Here is a 19,934-nt window from a genome sequence, read left to right as displayed (position 1 = left end):
TTCCCAGCCAAGTTCATCCCACCCTTTTGTCTTCATCTGGGTTTGTTATTTCTGGAACGGCTACCTGTCTGGCATTCAGGTATCAGGATGCCAGGAATTATCCCTCAGGCAGAGGGGCTGCTGAATAGCTGAGCTCACAGGTCTAGATGAATTTCTGAAGTTTTCCCAGTGAGCCAGTACATAGGAACATTTATCAGTGAATTCTTACATTTGGTATCGTGCAGCAAAGGCCCTTTGAATGGATAGCAAGAAACTGTGATGTAGTGTTTTGTGGGGACAAATCACAAAAGTCACAAAAGTGATGGTGCTGATTTTGGTAGTGGGCTGCATGTGCATGAGATCTGCTGGAGGGGCAACCCCCCAAAAAAACCCCTATGCACAAATTCCCGCAAGAGGCTCGCAACGAGAAGCTGAGCCCTGCTCAGAGTAGACCCATTGGGTTCCCCGGAGAAGCGGAGGGGCCCCGATCCCGGAGGGCGGAGCTGCGGCGGAGGAGCGGAAGGGAAGGCGAGGCTCCGGCTGGCTCCGCCCGAGAAGGAGGAGGAGGAGGAGGCCGAGGCTCCGCGGCGCTTTCCTGCCCGGCTTCCCCGCCTCCCTCCCGGCAGACATGGCGGCGCCCGCCCCGCAAGAGCAGCAGCCGCAGGACGCGGAGCTGGAGGAGCTACTCGAGAGTAAGGAAGGGGGAGACCCCGGGGTGGTGGTGGGGGGTAGAGGGGGACCCCCTCCAAGTCCCACGCAAACCCAAGCCCCGCCCCGAAACTGCCCTCTTCCCTCCCCCCCACCCCCGTTCACACGATCAGGGTGGCGACACGCGTGTCAGGCCGTGGGGTGAGAAGGGTCTGGGTCTGCCCCACCCCGTAGGGGGGCAGGGAAAAAGAGAGCCTCCCCGCAAAGGACCTTGACCTTGGGGCTGCCGCCTGCCAGGCCTCCCCGGCTGGTTTGGGGGGCAGCTGCGTGTCGGTGGGGGGAGAGGCTCCCCCCTCCATGCCCCACCTTCCCCCCAAAGTGTCTGACACGGGGGTTGACCCCCCCATGCCTCCCCTGTTCACACATCCCAAAGGGAATCCCCGCTGCGGGGGCGTTTAAAGAGACTCTCCCCACATTTCTCCTTAAAAGGGGCTGCCCCATATACAGCTTATTTCTCTCTCCCCCTCCCCCCCTTCATATATCCCTGCTTAGAAGCCTGTATATATGTGTTTGCACGTGGGAAGGTCTCTCATAACGTGTCCCAGCAGGAAGAGTCAAAACCCTGCCCCACCTCTCCCCCAATTAAAATAAATGCCCTCTTGGCTGAGTGACGGAGACCCCCATCGCTGGGCACAGTGCCCCCCTCCCCGTCCCCACATGACGCACTCCCCCTGGGGATTTTGAAGCAGAGGTTGGGTGGCCATCTGTTATGTAAGATTTAGCTGAGATTCCTGCATTGCAGCGGGTTGGGCTGGATGACCTCTGGGGGTCCCTTGCGACTCCACAGGTCTAGGGTTTCTTTGTGAGCTGGCGCAGAGGGGCGAGGCTGCCCTGGGGCTCCTCTGTGGCAGCAGGTGACCCTCCTCCCTGGCGGCTCACCTGGCGCTCACGAGTGCATTTTTGTGCCTTGCCCTTTTTTGCTGCCCTGACAAATTCAGGATATTACAATATAAGCCCTTAGCAGCTTAGGACCAGGGATCATCTTACGCCACTCTGCTAAATCAACACAATCTGCGTAGCTGGCACTGGTGCAGGGGCCGTACGGCACCCATTCTGCAGCCGTGAGAAACCAGCATCTTAGTGTGTTGGCACCCACCCTGTGGAACTCCCTGCCTCTTGACAGGGGCCTATGCTGTGCTCTTTACAGCGCCTGCTCAAAACATTTTTGTTTAAGCAAGAGTATCCAGATATGCGGGATGTTTACATGTGTCTTACTTTTTAGCTGATTGTTGATTTTAATTATTTTTTAAATGTTTCCAACAGCTGCTTTTAACTGTTTTTCCCGATAACTTTATTGTTTTGCTCTTTATGAGGATTAATTTTTTTAACACCAACAGTGGTATACCGATTTTATGAAACAAATGAATAAATACATAAATAGCAATAAAACAAAATACGATGCACGTTTTGCTGTGGGGCACATTTTGACCCACCTTTTCCCCAAGGTGGCGTGTCTCCCCCCCCCCACACACTTTAATCCCCACGACAACCTTGTGAGCTTGAAAGGCAGCGGTCACACTCCTCCCTGGCGGAGTGGCAGAATTTGAACCCGGGCCTTTCCCAGGACCTCATCCAGCGCCCCTATTCAGCAGGGATTGTTGTTGTTGCTCAACGCAAGGCTGGCAACGTGAACCTCTTGGGTGAGGCAAGAGTCTGGAGGTGGGTCTCGCTTTCAGTTGCATCACTGCTTTGAACTTTTATCTCCTTTCGTAAGGACTTTGGTGTGTCAGAGATGATCGCTGCAGATATTCTGTCATTTCGCAGCCCTGCCAGATTGAACGTTCGGGCTTCCCGTTCTTTTAAAAAACCCGCTTTTGCTTAGGCAAACTGGAGCCAGGATCTGCCTTGAGCTCAATAGGGGCAGGATCCTGGCCTCCGTGTCCGCCTCCTCGCACTCGCTCCTTCCTTCCCAGGTGGAGTCTGGAAAAGAGATTCTGCTCAGGATCTGGGCGGTTTAAGGAGCAGGTTGGAAGCGGACGCAGCAGTGACAAATCTGTGTTCTTTTATGTATCTATATTTCCACCTACGTCCTGCAAAAGAAAAATAAAATATAAATAAATAAATAAATAAATTAAAATAAAAGAATAATAATAAACAATTAAAAATAAAAATAGTAAAGAAAGAAGTTGTAAATAAGGCACCTTGGAGCTTGAAATTATAACATTATTTATCAAAACGTGGCAACAACCGGCCGACTCGGCTGCTGATCGTTTATAACTTGCATTTTGTGTGTTTATTTGGAAAATAATCACTGTGACTTCATGTTGCATCAGTCAGCGTCATTATGCAACAGATGAAATGTGTGCAAACGGTTGTTCAAAATTTTATTCTTCCACTGCTCCCTTGTTTTTATTCACGCCCCCCCCCCAATTGCTGCTCCCGCCCCCGGATCATTACAGCGCCCCCCAGGGAGTGATCTCGCCCCCTTTGGGAACCTTCCTGCACCATTGTGTGCTGGGAAGCCCCCAGAAAGTGCCTTTTCCTTCAGAAATTCCCCCCTGGGCTCCCCAGCAAAGAAACCCCTCCCTTGCCTTCTGGATTTCGGGGAGATGGTACCTGCTCACGTCTTCTCCCTCGGGAGGGGGCAGCTGTTTCAATAATGCCCCCCCTGCCTTGCATCATCACTCTTCTTTCTCTCTCTCCCCCCCCCCCCAGGTGCCCTCGATGACTTTGACAAGGCCAAGCCAGTCCCATCACCGCCCCCTTCAACTGCCTCCGTGGGGGACGGCAGCGTCTCTGAGAAATCGCCTGGAGATGCTGCCAAGGTAGGGCAGGCGACCTGAGCGCCCCCCTGGGAATGTGGGGGTGTGTGGGGCGGCTGGGGGAGAGAGGGCAGCCCCTTGCTCCCAAGGAGATGGACCTTGGGGGTCTTGTCTCGGCAGGGGGAGAGGGTCGCACAGGGACAGGACCTCTGACTGCCCGTTGCTTCTTCTCCCCGTTGCTGAAACAGCCTACAGCTTCTTGATCAGGGGTCAGCAAACTTTTTCAGCAGGGGGCCGGTCCACTGTCCCTCAGAGCTTGTGGGGGGCCGGACTATATAAGGGGGGGAAATGAACGAATTCCTATGCCCCACAAATAACCCAGAGATGCATTTTAAATAAAAGGACACATTCTACTCATGTAAAAACACGTGGGTTCCCGGACCGTCTGCAGGCCGATTTAGAAGGCGATTGGGCCGGATCCAGCCCCTGGGCCTTAGTTTGCCTACCCATGTTCTTGATCCTGAGAACAATTTGCAGTGCCTGCTCTGTGACATAGGCCCATTAGGCCACACAAGAACTTGTGTGAATGTCAGAGAGGGCCGAGTGTGGCGCTGATTTGAGCTCCGAAATAGCTCCTGGCCTTGCTCTCCTCTGGTGAGTGAGTTTTGTTTCCAGCCGAGTGGACAGGAAAGTTCTTATTTTGTATTTATGTACCGTATTTTTCGCCCTATAGGACGCACCGGCCCATAGGACGCACCTAGATTTTTTGGGGGGGGGGGAATAAAGGGAAATTTTTTTATTCCCCCCCCCCCCAGGCGTGAGCTTCCCCCTCCCCCAGCCCCCAGAACAGGACCCAGAGCCATGCCGAAGCTGCGTGCAGCTTTGGCATCGCTCTGGGAGCTTGCGGGGCTGGAGGAGGGGGAAGCCCTTCACCAGCCTTCTAACCAAGTCGGGGGACAGCGGGAAAGGCACGCTGCGCCTCCTGCTGTCCCCCGAGTTTGTGGGGCTGGTGGTGGGGCTCTCCAAGCTTCAGCGAAAGCCTGCACTCGCCCCATAGGACGCACACACATTTCCCCTTCATTTTTGGAGGGGGGAAAGTGCGTCCTATGGAATGGAAAATACGGTATATATTTATTAATTTTTTAACATATAAGTTCCAACAATCATTTAACATAACTTCTTATCTTACACAGTAATTTAGACTTCTGTCAACAAGCTCTGAAGATTTTCCGTTCTTTATCACTTGTTCTGCATTTCTTAATTTCTTATTACTTTTAATTGTCCTTAACTAACAGTTCTCTTCATAATCTCTGCAGTATTTTGCAAAGTCCTCCTTACACAACTTCTTGCAGTCCTCCTAGCGTAATCTGTTTATCACAATTGCTTTTCAAATAGTTCAGATATTTACTCCAGTCCTCCAAGAATCTCTGATCTGCAGGTTTCGAATCCTTCTTGTTAATTTATCTAATTCTGCATTGTCCATTAATTTCATTTGCCATTCTTCTTTCGTCAGTAATTCTTCTTGCTTCCATTCTTGTGCCAATAAATATTCTTGCTGCTGTTGTTGCATATAAAAACAGCTCATAATCCTGTCTGTTAATATCCTCCCCTACAATGCCAAGTAAAAATGCTTCTGGTTTCTTAGTGAAGGACAGGAAAGTTCTTAAGCACAGATTTATTTATCTTCCTTTTGGCCCTGGACTTCGCCAGCTGCCTGGGCAAATGTTTTGTGGGCTGTTCGTGTGGGTCAGTGGCAAGACCCAGGGCTTCCCCTCTGCTTAAATCCAAGGGGTGCTGGGGCCCCCATCTCATCTCACCCATTTCGCTTTTTCTCTTCCCAGGACTCCCTCTTTGCCTCGCAGGAGAAGTTCTTCCAGGACCTCTTCGATAGCGAACTGGCCTCCCAGGCCACGGCTGAGTTTGAGAAGGCCATGAAGGAGTTGGCGGAGGAGGAGCCCCACCTGGTGGAACAGTTCCAGAAGCTCTCCGAAGCAGCAGGCAGAGTCGGTGAGCAAGTGGCTTTGGGGGAGTTTCTTGAGATCCTCCCCTCTTCTCCGCCCCTCTTCTTAGGGGAAAGGGTCAGAACTTGCTCCCTCCATCTGGACATTGCTAGAAAGAGAAGAGTCTAGTGCCCAGATCAAGGGAAGGGATAAAAAGGTAAACGGCCCGTGACCATTAGGTCCAGTCGTGGCCGACTCTGGGGTTGTGGCGCTCATCTCACTTTACTGGCCGAGGGAGCCGGCGTTCAGCTTCCGGGTCATGTGGCCAGCAGGACTAAGCCGCTTCTGGCGAACCAGAGCAGCGCACGGAAACACTGTTTACCTTCCCGCTGGAGTGGTACCTATTTATCTGCTTGCACTTGCTTTCGAACTGCTAGGTTGGCAGGAGCAGGGACCGAGCAACAGGAGCTCACCCCATCGCAGGGATTCAAACCGCCGACCTTCTGATCAGCAAGTCCTAGGCTCTGTGGTTTAACTCACAGCGCCACCCGCGTCCCAAGGGAAGTGATAGTCCTGCTCTATTCTGCCGTGGTCAGACCCCTCCTGGTGTCCAGTGTCCAGTTCTGGGCACCTCTGTTGGAGGAGGATATTGAAAAGATGGAGGGTGTGCAGAGGAGGGTGACTGAGATGGTCAAGGGTCTGGAAGCCAAGGAATGGTTGAGGGAGCTGCGGATGTTAGAATTCCTGCTCTGTGACTGCAGTCATGGGATTTTTGTCTATCACATGACGGTATATGTTTTGACACCACAGAGTGGGAAGTGACGGAGACAGGATGTTTGTGTTGCTGAGTTCCATGAAGTGGGACTATTGTCCTTTGTTCTTTCTCTCTTTGCTGTCTGATGCTAGAGAGAGAGGGAGCCATCTTGCCTTGCTCTTTGTGTGTTTATATGCAAATAAAGTAGATTAGCCAAAATGCTCAGTTGCTGAGGTCTGTTACGTGAACTGCACCAACTCTGCGGATCCCTAAGTGTGCCGGTGTCGATTGGCATCGGTCGCTGTGATGTTTGGCCTGAAGAAAGATTTTGAAGCTCCCGAACAAAGGACCAGGAGGGAGAGAACATGCCAGCCGGGCATGTGTCTCTGCCAGGGTCCTACTCGAGAGTAGGACAAGCTCCTGACAGCTTAGCCTGGAGAACAGATATCTTAAGGGCTGTCACATGGAAAATGGAGCCAGCTTGTTTTCTCCTGCTCTGGAGGGCAGGACTCGAACCCATGGCTTCAAGTTACAAAAAGTAGATTCTGACTCAACATCAGGCAGAACTTTCTGACAGTAAGAGCTGCTCAACAGTGGAACAGTCTCCCTCGAAGGTTGCGGACTCTCCTTCCTTGGAGGTTTATAAGCAGAGGCTGGATGGCCATCAGTCCTGGATGCCTCAGCTGAAATTCCTGTATTGCAGGGGGCTGGACTAGATGAGCCCTGGGGGTCCCTTCCAACTCCACAATTCCATGAGAAGCCGCCCCAAAATGTTGTGCAGTGCCACCGTCTCTGGAGGACAGCAGCCCACACTGACACCCCGTCCTTCTCAAAACGAAGACTTCCAGGCTTCTCAAAATAAATGTGGGGGTGCTTTCCCACCCACCCTAAGCATCACACATTTATGAAGCAAAGCTAAGGGGCCTCCATCTGAACATTAGACCCAGCACCTTTCATGCTGCTTTACATCAATCAAGAGATCGTACCGCTATGCTGTTACTTAAATAAAAAATATGTGTTAAAACTGTCACTTTGAAAGGGGCTCTTTGAAAAGAATGCTCTTGAAAACACACACACAAACATAACCGGACTCCCACTGGTTAGCTAAAAATGCCTTGATGCCCCAAAGAGATCCCTGCATTTTCTAACCGCAGCCTCAGCTGCGTGAGTTCAAGCTAGTGAAAATGCTGTGTGGGCTTCCAACTTCTGCTTAAAAACCTCCAACGAAGGAGAGCTGAATCTGAATGAATGAATGAATTTTATTATTATGGCCACAGACCAGTTCTGGCTCACTTACAATATCAGGGAAATCATAAAACACAACAGGAATACATTGAATTGCAATTGGGTATAACAGAGACAATTCAGATATAGTGGCAGTTAAAAATATACATTAAATCTAAAATATAACCTAAAATTGTCATTTAAAACCTTAATCGTTTTAGTAGTACAGCTTGTTCCCTAAGTTTTATGGCAGTTGCACAGAATTTGGCCAGGTGAGCTGCTGCTGCTGTTGCTACACGTAGAATTGTATGTGGGGACGTGGGTGGCGCTGTGGGTTAAACCACAGAACCTAGGAATTGAGATCAGAAGGTCGGTGGTTCGAATCCCCCACAACGGGGGGAGCTCCCGTTGTTCAGTCCCAGCTCCTGCCAACCTAGCAGTTCGAAAGCATGTCAAATTGCAAGCAGATAAATAGGTACCGCTCCGGGGGGAAGATAAACGGCCTTTCCGTGCGCTGCTCTGGTTCGCCAGAAGCGGCTTAGTCCTGCTGGCCACATGACCCGGAAGCTGTACGCCGGCTCCCTCGGCCAGTAAAGCGAGATGAGCGCCGCAACCCCAGAGTCGGCCACGACTGGACCTAATGGTCAGGGGTCCCTTTACCATTACAGTTGGAATCACAGCTAAAGGTTCCCTCGCACGATGCCCATCCAGCCTCTGAAAGAGATCTCGCCCCAACCTTCGGAGGTTGCCTGCTCCTCTATCCAATGGCTCTTCCCCTGGAAAGTTCTTCCTGACCTGGAGTCAGAATGCCAGCGTTGCCTGACTCCAAGCAACTTTTCTGATGGGTGGATTTGGGGGCCCCAGGGCAACTCGGCACAGAATGGCGACCTTTGTTATGCCAGTTGATGGATGTTTTGTGGGAAGCCCTTCTTCCCTCAAGCGAATCTCAGGCCCTTGGGGTCTCAAATTCCCGTTGCAGGATTTCCGGTGCCCTTTCAGAGTAAAGACAGGGGGAGCGGTGAGGTTGCATCCCTTTTCAGGCTCCTGGGTGAGAGCAAAGAGGCCGAGAGGGCAGGTGTGTCAGACGCTGGGTTATTTATTTTGTAAAAATTATACACTGCTTGATTGTGTAAACAAACGACAACCCTCAAAGCGATTTACCAAAAATATAAAACAGTAAAATCAAGAAAAAATTACGACAGTGCTTTAAAACTTGCATAAGTTGAAACACCAGATCAGATTAAAACTGCTTCAACTTTCTCAGGAATTATATATTTAAATGTGTGTGTGTGGCTTTATATTTTTGTACAATTTGTCGTTCAAGTTGTTAGTCGTTGCTTTGGATTTTCGTACACCACGTAAGAGATTTATATATTTAAGAAAACTTATTAAGTGGTATAGAAGTGGTCTAAATATATAAACAGTATTTTTCATTTTAAAACCAAATGCATTTTCCTCTTCAGGGGTCTCTTAAACACTTTCTCCCTCGCTTTTTTGCAGGAAGCGACTCCAACTCCCAGCAGGAGTTCACTTCCTGCCTGAAAGAGACGCTCAGCGGCTTGGCAAAGAACGCAGACGACCTCCAGGTATTACAATAATAATAATAATTTATTATTTGTAACCCGCCCACCTGGCTGGGTTTCCCCAGCCACTCTGGGCGGCTTCCACAGAGACCAAAAATACACTAAAATATCACACATTAAAAACTTCCCTGAACAGGGCTGCCTTAAGATGTCTTCTGAACGTCAGGTGGTTGTTTATTGCTTTGACATCTGATGGAAGGGCGTTCCACAGGGCGGGCGCCACCACCGAGAAGCTCTGAACCCCTTTCTGCCTCCCTGGCTTCTCCAAAACGCTTCCTCTGCGTTTCCAGCGGCGGATCTACTCTGCAGCCCCTGTTTCGTCAACGCCTGTTTGGGGCGTGAGAAGAACAAATCCCAGTCGCTGCCCTCACTGCAAGCGAGGAGAGCGCTGCTGCTTCTCTTGCACCCAGGGCCCGCTTGCGGGATTCCACTTGGGGCATTTGGTTGGCTGGGACTAGATGGGACGCTGGCCTGATCCAGAAGGCCAGGCTCGCCATGCGGAGGTCTCCTGTGATAGCAGAACCTCCATGCCCAAGAGCAGTCTACCACAGAATAACAGGTGGCGGGTAACTGCAGAGCTGCTGTTGTGCTCAGGGTCCCACTTGGGAGATTCCTTTTGGGGCACGCAGCTGGCCACTTTTGAGAACTAACAACAACAACAACAATTTATTATTTGTACCCCGCCCATCTGGCTGGGTTTCCCCAGCCACTCTGGGCAGCTTCCAACAAAATATTAAAATACAGTAATGCATCAAACATTAAAAGCTTCCCTAAACAGGGCTGCCTTCAGATGTCTTCTAAAAGTCTGGTAGTTGTTTATGCCTTTGACATCTGGTGGGAGGGTGTTCTACAGGGCGGGTACCACTACCGAGAAGGCCCTCTGCCTGGTTCCCTGTAACCTCACTTCTCGCAGTGAGGGAACCGCCAGAAGGCCCTCAGAGCTGGACCTCAGTGTCTGGGCTGAACAATGGAGGTGGAGACGCTCCTTCAGGTCTTCTGGGCTGAGGCTGTTTAGGGCAGGCATAGGCAAACTCGGCCTCCAGATGTTTTCGGACTACAACTCCCATCATCCCTGACCCCTGGTCCTGTTAGCTAGGGATGATGGGAGTTGTAGCCCCAAAACATCTGGAGGGCCAGGTTTGCCTATGCCTGCTTTAGGGCTTTCAAGATCAGCACCAACACATTGAATTGTGCTCGGAAACGTACTGGGAGCCAATGAAGATCTTTCAAGACTGGTGTTATGTGGTCTCGGCGGCCATTCCCAGTCACCAGTATGGCTGCCGCATTCTGGATTAGTTGTAGTTTCCGGTCACCTTCAATGGTAGCCCCACAGAGAGCGCATTGCAGTAGACCAAGCGGGAGATAACCAGAGCATGCGCCACTCTGGCAAGGGAAACCCCCAGAGCAGGATTCTCCCTTCCTCCATGAATTTGTCTGATCCTCTTTTAAAGCCGTCCGAGTTGGTAGCCTCCTATGGGGCAGTGGGCTTACAACGTAGCCGGCGGGGCTGTAGGTCATCTGGTGCCTTTTCCTTCCATGAAGAGGTTGGCTTCCTCGCCCAGCCTCCTTAACAGCCGCCCCCCCTCCTTCTCCCGCAGAACTCCAGCGTCTCTGAGGAGGAGCTTGCGAAGACCATGGAAGGCCTCGGCTTGGAGGAAGGAGACGGGGAAGGAAGCCTCCTGCCCATAATGCAAAGCATCATGCAGAACCTGCTGTCGAAAGATGTGCTCTACCCCTCCCTGAAGGAGATCACGGAGAAAGTAAGGCGGAAGGGCCCACCCCGGGGGGGGGGGGGACGTGGCTCAGTGGCAGAGCAGCTGCCTTGAATGCAGAAGGTCCCAGGATCAGCCCCTGACATCCTAAGCAGGGATGGGAGAGGAGCGTAGATGGGCTTAATGGTCTGAACTCGGTGTAAGGCTGCTCCCTACATTCCCGGAAAAACCAAGGCTGTCCAGGGTTGTAAAGACTGCGGAGAGAATAATTGGGTGCCCTCTTCCCACCTTGGATCAAATCTATGCTGCCAGGTGCCATAAGAAAGCGGCAGAGATAGCACAGGATAGTGCGCACCCCGGAAATGATCTCTTTCAGCTTCAGGTCCAGGGTTAGAAAGGCCAGGACTAGCCGCCTGAGAAAAAGTTCTATCCAAATGTGATTTTGGTTTTAAATGCAGTGTAAGGAGTCTCTATGCGAGTATATTGTATTTTAAAAATGGGGTATCAGAGTTTTTAGGGGGCTAACCAGGTTGGGATAGCTGGGATAGCAGGCTTGTGGGTTTTGAATGTCTTATGTCGATTCCCCCCCCCCCCCAATATCGTTGTTCTGTATGGGACAATGACAATAAAGATTATCATATTGTATCATATTGTGTTTAAAGCAACACTAGAACAATGAGGACTTGGGAACCTGCTTCATTTTTAGTGGAAAGGGCCATCGCTCAGTGTTAAAGAGCAAGCAGAAGGACCCGGGTTCAGTGCTTCTCCAGGTGTGGCTGTCTGAAAGATGCCCGCCTGAAACCCTGGAGAGCCATGGCTGTCACTTAGTGTAGACCAGGGGTCAGCAACCTTTTTCAGCGGGGGGCCGGTCCACCATCCCCCAGACCATGTGGTGGGCCAGACTATATTTTTTTTTGGGGGGGGGGGAATGAACAAATTCCTTTGCCCCACACATAACCCAGAGATGCATTTTAAATAAAAGGACACATTCTACTCATGTAAAAACATGCTGATTCCCAGACTGTCCACAGGCTGGATTGAGAAGGCGATTGGGCCGGATCTGGCCCCCGGGCCTTAGGTTGCCTACCCCTGGTGTAGACAGTCCTGAAGAAGATGAGCCCAAGTCAGGCTCCCTATGGTCCATGACGGAGCAACGTGGCCCACGCTCCCCTCTTTTCCTCCCCCAGTACCCAGAATGGCTGCAGAGCCACCGCGACTCCCTGCCACAGGAGCAGTTCGAGAAGTACCAGGAGCAGCACAGCATCATGGGCAGGATCTGCGAGCAGTTTGAGGCCGAGCTGCCCACCGACGGGGACACGGAGCACAAGGCCCGCTTCGAGGTGGTCCTGGACCTCATGCAGCAGGTGGGCAGGGGGCTGGGGAGAGGGCACGGAGGGCAGGGAATGGAGTCCCCTGCCATGCTTCCCTTGCTGATGCCGCTGCCTGTTTTGTCTGCCTTCCAGCTCCAAGACCTTGGCCACCCCCCCAAGGAACTGGCGGGAGAATCGGTGAGTTTGGGCCGGGGGCAGATGGCGACCCATTTCTTCCTTTCTCTCTCTGTCTCTCTGTCTCCCCCCTGTCGTGCCCGCATTCCCTTCCTTCCTTCCTTCCTTCCTCCAGATGTACAGTGGTGCGTCGCAAGACGAAAAGAATCCGTTCCGTGAGTCTCTTCGTCTAGCGTTTTTTTCGTCTTGCGAAGCAACCCTATTAGCGGATTAGCGCTATTAGCGGTTTAGCGGCTATTAGCAGCTATTAAAGGCTTAAGGGATTAGCGGATTAGCTGCTAAAAGGCTATTAGCAGCTTAGTGCCTTAGAAAAAGGGGGTGGGGAGCGAAAAAAACACCCCAGGAATCGCAAGACATTTTCGTCTTGCGAAGCAAGCCCATAGGAAATTCGTTTTGCGAAGCACCTCCAAAACGGAAAACCCGTTCGTCTAGCGGGTTTTCCGTCTTGCAAGGCATTCGTCTTGCGGGGCACCACTGTAGTTGGACCACAGCTCCCTTCTTAATTCTGCCCACGCCTTTCCTTCCTGCAAGCCAATCAAAAAATGGTGGGGTTGGAAGGGATACCCCAGGGCCATCTAGTCCAACCCCCCCCCCCCAGAATCGCAGCGAAAGCATCCCTGGCAGGTGGCCAACAAACCTCTGCTTGGAAACCTCCAGCGAAGGAGCGCCAACGTTCAGACGGGGCCCCTTCCTCTGCCAAACGGCTCTTGTGCTCAGAAAGCTCTTCCTGAGGTTCAGTCACAATCTCCCTTCTTGCAATTTGTTGGTCAATGTCCTTCCGGCACAACAGGAAATATTCCATAGAATGGCACAGTGGTGAGGGACACCTGTGGGTCATCTAGTCCAACCCCCTGCAATGCAGGGGTCCCGGCTAATCTCCCCCTTCTCTCCATCTTCTTCCTCCTGCAGCCCCCCGGCCTGAACTTCGACCTGGAGGGAATGAACCTGCCAGACGCTGCCAGTTCGGGAGGAGGAGACCAGTGCCAGATCATGTGACCCACAGAGCGAGCGGACCGGGAGGAACGCGGCAGAGGGGTCCCCGGAGGGGCGTTACTGTGTCTGGGGTTGGGGGGGCTGATTCTCTCCCCCTCCCCACCTCCTTTTATTTTGGTTTTCTTCAATCACCAGGTGCCTAAAAGGGGCTGGGCTGACTGTGTTAATACGTATGTGTGCGGGGGAACTTTATAAGAAAAAATCCAAATAGGATGATACAAGTCAGAGGCTTTCAGAAAGTCTCAAGGGATGTAAATGGACATGCTGCTGCCGTCTCTGGGGTCCTTGGGTGTGTGTGTGTGTATGCGGGGGTGCAAGAGACACCCCCACTTCTTTCCCTCTCCTTCCCTGCCCTGGACCGACTAACAGATGGAGCTCAGCCGCTGTGTGTGTGTGTGTCAGTTGCTCCCCTGGTTGGCTCTTGAGGGAGCCAGGCAGGTGGGGGTTCTGGGGGGGTCATAGAAGGCAACAGCACCCGCCAATGGGCCCATTTTCTTAGGCCTGCAGTTCTTGGCAACGGCAGGTCCTCCTTTTTTTGCCTGGGGTTCCCTGGAATCTGCCTTTTGGAAGCCGGACAGCGCCACTCCTTCGAAGTTCTGTGACGGTTTTGGGCCTCACAAGAAGTGCTGGCGCTGGACCAGAATCCCCTCCGCACCTGGCAGGGAGGAAGAGGGAGCGTCCAGCGGCCCCACCTGAGCCCCAGTGGGGATGCTGGCCGAGGCGATTTTCAGAAAGCACTGATTTAAATGGGGACATTGAAAACGTCCCTGTCCCAAACAGCTGCTGGGTGCCCTCTCTCCCCACTTTTCAATACTAACCCTCCCTGCCCCTCTGGTTAACACTGCCCCTCTCTATCTCTGGGCCCCCGGGACCTTGGCTTGGCCAGAGAGAAAGCCAGGAGAGGTCAGTCGGGGGGGCCACACCATCCTCATCCCTGCCAGGACTGGTGGGGGGGGGGCTCTGGGGTTTTATGTCTGCTCTCCTTCCTGAGACTGGCAGAACCTCAGAGGGAGGGGTGTTTGTGTGTGTGTGTAAGGATAATTATTAAAAATAAAGGTGGAAAAGCTGATCCTGGACCTCTTTTTCGCTTCCTTGCGTTTTCTTTTGATGAAACACTGTGTGTGTGTAGAGAGAGAGAAGTCAAGGCTTACTCCAGACACCCTGTTTTGTGTGAGAATAATTTCAGCCAGTTCCCCTAGGACACTGCTTCCAACTGACAAATTGCCAGCTATGTCCGGGAAATTCTGGACGTATGGCAACCCTAGTTCGCTTCTTTAAGATCCTTCCCAAAAGTTGCAGCTGTCACAAGTGCATTTTGATGTGATGCCAAAACATTAATTCCTGCATGGAAGGGGGTGGACTAGATGGCCCTTGAAGGTCCCTTCCAACTACAGATCTATGATCCTTGCATGGAAGTTAATCTGATGCCATTTGGGGAGGAAGTTTGACAGGCAGGGAGCCACCACCAAGAAAGCCCCACCCCAAAGACCCTTCGTGGCGCAGCAAACAAGGCCTTTCCAGCAGATTGCAAAGCATGATGTGCGAATTATCAGGTCCGAGACCATTATGTACTTGTAGGGAATCAATCTCTGGAACTCCCTGCTCCTTGATATTAAGCAGGCACCTCCTTTGCACTGTAAAACTTTAAATTTTGTTGATATTTTGACAAGGTCAGCACCAACACTTTGAATTGTGCTTGGAAACCTACTGGGAGACAATGAAGGTCTTTCAAGACCGGTGTTATGTGGTCTCGGCAGCTGCTCCCAGTCACCAGTCTAGCTGCTGCATTCTGGGTTAGTTGTAGTCTCCGGGTCACCTTCAAAGGTAGCCCCATGTGGAGTGCATTGCAGTAGTCCAAGCGGGAGATAACCAGAGCATGCACCACTCTGGTGACACAGTCTACGGGCAGGAAGGGTCTCATCCTGCGTACCAGGTGGAGCTGGTAGACAGCCGCCCTGGACACAGAATTGACCTGCGCCTCCATGAGTCCAGAATGACTCCCAGTCTGCACACCTGGTCCTTCAGGGGCACAGTTACCCCATTCAGGACCAGGGAGTCCTCCGCACCTGCCCGCCTCCTGTCCCCCCCCCAAAAGTACTTCTGTCTTGTCAGGATTCAACCTCAATCCCTTAGCCGCCGTCCATCCTCCAACTGCCTCCAGACACTCACACAGGACCTTCACTGGTTCTGATTTGAAAGAGAGGTAGAGCGCTCTTCTCCTGCTCCCCATATGTATCTGGTCCTGGACTAGATGCCCCCCCCCCCTTTGGTTTGATTCAGAAGCCAGGCTGCTGTGTCTCCATGGACAGCTGTGAACTCCTGGATATTCTGTGACGCTGAATGCGGGGCAAATAACAGAAAGGCCTCCTTGAGGCGGGACAGAGTTGAACTGCGGAACTCTCTGCCACAGGAAGCAATCTGGAAGCCTTGAAAGGAGGACTGGAACCTAGAAATTAAAATGGGGGAGCCCGATCGTGGTGGTGCTTGAACAACAACAACATATGATACGATATAATAAAACAATACGATGTTTTTTGATTATTGCTTTAATTGTTATTGAGGAGCTGCCGCTCTGCGCGCGCCTCTCTATGGCCCCCCTCAGAGCCCTTCTGCGCGCTCCTCTCGGCGGCTCTCCCCTCCCAACCCGGAAGCACTTCCCTCGCGCATGCGCGCACCCTCCCCCGCTCCTTCGGGGTCGGTTGCCTGGGAAGTGTCGCAAAGTGTCGTGGTCGGGGGGCCGTAAAGCGCAGAAAGGGAAAAAAACACACAGCGCTGCTCGGGGTCGGCGGCGTCCGGGGAGCATCGGCGGCTGGGCGGCCCCATGGCGGCGGCGCCGGAGGTGGTGGCGGCGGCCCCCCGGCCTGGAGGCGGCGGCGGAGGGGGAGGCGGAGCGGCCTCCAGAGGTGAGGGGGGGGAGGGGGAGGGGGGAGGGCGCTTGTTCCCCCCCCCGCACCCTCCTCCGTCCCTGAGGCGACCGGGACACCCCCCCCCCCGAGGAGGACCAGGAGGGGGAAGGGAAGGAAGGGCAGAAAACGGGGGGGGGGGCTACCCCGGTTTTCTGCCCCTCCCCCCGGTTTTCTGCAAAAGGAGGAGGAGGATTGTTTGTTTGTTTGTTTATGGTGTCCCCTCCCCCCCGCATCCTTTCACACACCCCTAATTGGGTTGAGAAAACGTCACTCCTGGGGGAAGGAAGAAGGACCCCCCCCCCGAGAAGGCCAAGGAGGGGAAAGGGAAGGAAGGGCAGAAAACGGGGGGGGTCCTGCTCCCCTCCCCCCCATAGAAATACCCTGCAGAAAGGAGGAGGGTGGTTTGTTTGTTTATGGTGTCGCCCCCCCAAAGTGGGTTGAGAAAACGCCCCTCCCGGGGGAAGGAAGGAGCGGGGTGGGGGAGGGGAGGAGGCGTTTTTCAGGAAGAGCCCCTCCCCCCAAGAGGAGGGGGAGGGGCCGGAGGGGGTCGAAAAGGGGCTCCCCCCCCTCTATATCTCTATTCTTAAGAGTTGCCCCCCCCCCGCGTGGCCCTGGGGTTCCCTCGGGGCGCCTTGCCTTCTCTTGCCTCCCTTCCCTGCTTCTTCTGGCCTCTCCCCCCCCCCTTGTCCCCCCTTTGTCATCCCTGGCTTGTGCTTATTTCTGCCATTTGCCCATTCTCTCCGTGGTCGCTGCTATTATTCACTTGCCCTTAAGGTCACAACAATTAAAACACAACAATATTAAGAACAGGTTGCAGCCGCTTCCAGTCGCCAAAATGAGGCGGAGCCTAAAAATAGACATTTCTTTTTCTAAGCAGGGCCAATCTCCCTCTTCATCCGCCCTCGTAACTTTATCTCAGTTTATGTTCAGTTTCTGTTGTGTATTTATATCCATATTTATTCACTGATATCTATGTTTATCCATGTCACCTCCCTCTGTTTATCTCTGTTAGTTTCTGTTTAAAAAATTCCTTCCAGTAGCACCTTAGAGACCAGCTAAGTTTGTTCTTGGTGTGAGCTTTTGTGTGCATGCACACTTCTTCAGATACACTGAAACAGAAGTCACCAGACCCTTATATATAGTGGGAGGGTGGGGAGGGGTGTTACTCAGAAGGGGGGGGGGAATGGGTGATTGGCTGATAGGTGTGGTAAACCTGTTGACGACTGTTAAGTGGCCAAAAATAGCTTTATCATGTATAATGAGATAAGAATCCAATGTCTCTGTTCAAACCAGGTCTCTCCGTGATTTTAAGTTTGGTAATAAGTTGCAATTCAGCAACTTCTCTTTCCAGTCCATTTCTGAAATTCTTTTGTAGCCGCGTTGGTCTGCCATAGTCAAAACAAAATAAAAAAATTCCTTCCAGCAGCACCTTAGAGACCAACTAAGTTTGTTCTTGGTATGAGCTTTCGTGTGCATGCACATGTGTATCTGAAGAAGTGTGCATGCACACAAAAGCTCATACCAAGAACAAACTTAGTTGGTCTGTAAGGTGCTATTGGAAGGAATTTTTTTTACCTGTAACTAGTTTCTGTTTATCTATTCATCTGTCGTCTTTATCTGTACTTATCTTCCTATATGTAATCTCTATCATTTTAGCTAAAGGTGTCCATTTATATTTTATCTTTCTGCCAGCTATATCATTTCTCTATATTTATCATATGTTTATATTTACCTTTTTTAGCAATTCATATTTAATTGTATTTCTCTTTAGCTTAAGTCTGTTTACATTATTTTTTCCTATCTTATCTTTTTTATTCGTTCATTACGCTTTTGTCCTCCAGGGAGCTCAGGAGCTCCCGGTTTTATTTTGACAACAACCCTGTGAGTTAGGTTAGGCCTAGAGAGGAGAGACTAGTCCAAAGTTCATGGGTGAGAGTTTTAGCTGAACAGGGATTTGAAGCAGATGAATGGGCATGGCTAACTTAGATCTATTAGTTCAGTGGTTCCCAGTTAGCTAAGTACTGAGGACCCCTTGTTTTTCAAAAGCCAATCCGTGAATCCCCCTACTTCTGAAATTTTTGATATCTCTAGGTAGTTTTTGTTATGTGAATGGTGCCATGGACTCCTTGGGTGGGTTACGTGGACCCCACCCCGGGGCCTGCAGACCCCCAATTGGGAACCACTCTTCTCGTTAAATACAACTCAGAGCTTTCTCAGCCCAATGCTGTTTTTTTATTAATACATCAGCACCTCAGTTTTCTTCCAAGAAGTCCAAAGTAGAAAATATGGTTCTCCCTATTTTTCCTCCCCTCACAACAACCTGGTGAGGTAGGTGACCAGCTGTGAGAGAGATTCCTTCAAATCTTGGACTCCAGTGAAATCCACAATATGGTTCAAGTTATGAAAATGCATAATTTAGGATTGAATATATTTAGTGATGTGTACATGGATATGAAATAATTAGGAGCACATTTGTTTGCGATTTGCCATCTTTTCTGCTTCTGTGTGTATATCTGTATGTGTGTGAGTGGAGAGAGAGAATGCACACACAGAGATCTGCACACATAAACAGATTTATATCCCACTTTTAAGGGTGAGAAAACTTTCTTATACGATGACTTGTAAAACAAGAGTTTGAAGCAGCAGCGTACAAAGTCCGAAGGCAATAGCTGTTGGTCCATAAGAAGAATTTCCCAGTCCACACCTGGGCAGGATCCTGATCAGGACCAAACCAAAATGTCACAAACAGCAGACAAGTGTTTGAGTTAACCAGAATGGAGACTGACTGTTAAATGAAACGGAGGAGCTGAAGGTGGGTGGGAGGGGAAGAAAAAATTAAATGGAATTAGTCAGGATCTTGAGGTCTGCACTCGAGATTCATCCTCCGGGTGGTGATTGCAGACTGAATGAGGCTCATGGTTCTTCCTTGCAGGCATCAGGCTGCCCCCAAGTCTCATTGCGGGACGTAGAAACCATGGCTGGATCCCCCTGTTTAAAACAAAGCCCCAACATTTATCCAGATCTGTCTCTATCAGTATTATAGATAGATTGTGTGTGTGTGTGTGTGTGTGTGTGTGTGTATACACACACAAACACATAAAATTGAGAGAGCTGCCCATTGGTGTGTATAAAATAAATTTTTATTTAAGTAACCTATGTCTTATTGCTGCCAGAGGAATCTTCTAACCCCTTTTTCATACTATGTTTTGAGTTACAAAGACGTTTTTCTGGTATGAGAGGTATAGTATAATGCTTACCATGATGCCAGTCAAACGATGTGGCAGGAAAGTTTTGGGTCCGGATGAAATGTTAGTGACATTGTTTATTTATTACGTTTCTATCCCACCTTCTTCCCTCCAAGGAGCTCAGGGGCTCTCCTCCCCATTTTATCCTCACAACAACCCTGTGAGGTGGGTCAGGCTGAAAGGCAGGGTCAGGCCCCAAGGCCAGCCAGTTGGACACTGTGTGAGCTGTATAATCACGTCTTGTCTTTCTCTGACTGCGCTTCTTTGTAAAGTTCAATTATGGATACAATAAAAAGCATGCACACATACACACTATAATATAGATAAAACGATTATATATCTAAATAAGTTGTGTGGCACCAAATGGTGCCATCTGTTAGGAGGTCTCTGGCTCCTTCCACTGGAGGGCCAGTCAAACGCTCCCCTGTGAAGCCCAGAATGTATTTTCATGCTGATTTACTTTGGTTGCTGGGACTTGCATGCCTCTTTTTTTCCTTTCGCATGCTGCTTCAATATTTTTTTGGGATGCCAAGCAGACTATTAATATTTCTGAAATGCCATTTATTTTAAAAATAAACAAATGTGCATCTCAAATGATTTGGAAGGCAGTAAATTTCCAGTCTTTTCAGTGGGGCCTTTAGTTCATTGGAACAGAACCGATTCGTGCAGATAAATAGTATTAA

At 50.9% G+C, this 19,934-nt stretch overlaps 2 protein-coding genes across 3 annotated transcripts in view; one reads left to right on the top strand and one right to left on the bottom strand.

Moving 5' to 3' along the window:
• Positions 1–19,934, bottom strand: part of LOC310666072 (uncharacterized protein) — a 1,539,811-nt gene that overhangs the window by 1,211,478 nt on the left and 308,399 nt on the right. The window lies entirely within an intron of this gene.
• PEX19 (peroxisomal biogenesis factor 19) lies at positions 525–14,173 on the top strand. Its single transcript, XM_083416780.1, has 8 exons — positions 525–671; positions 3,343–3,452; positions 5,231–5,396; positions 8,808–8,893; positions 10,489–10,650; positions 11,790–11,966; positions 12,066–12,110; positions 13,017–14,173. Exons 1-8 carry the CDS (start codon positions 608–610, stop codon positions 13,101–13,103), a joined length of 897 nt encoding a protein of 298 aa, XP_083272906.1. The 5' UTR covers positions 525–607; the 3' UTR covers positions 13,104–14,173.

The sequence above is a fragment of the Podarcis tiliguerta genome, assembly GCF_965153285.1.
Source record: "Podarcis tiliguerta genome assembly, chromosome: 16".
Lineage (NCBI taxonomy): Eukaryota > Metazoa > Chordata > Lepidosauria > Squamata > Lacertidae > Podarcis > Podarcis tiliguerta.
The sequence above is the reverse complement of the archived record's forward strand: the minus strand, read 5'-3'. Positions and strand labels throughout refer to the sequence as shown.

Coding starts and splice junctions, on each gene's coding strand:
- PEX19 (XM_083416780.1), top strand. CDS start 608: ATGGCGGCGCCCGCCCCGCAAGAGCAGCAGCCGCAGGACGCGGAGCTG. Junction 8,894..10,488: donor AGAACGCAGACGACCTCCAG/GTATTACAATAA, acceptor CTTCTCCCGCAG/AACTCCAGCGTCTCTGAGGA. Junction 11,967..12,065: donor TCCTGGACCTCATGCAGCAG/GTGGGCAGGGGG, acceptor TCTGCCTTCCAG/CTCCAAGACCTTGGCCACCC.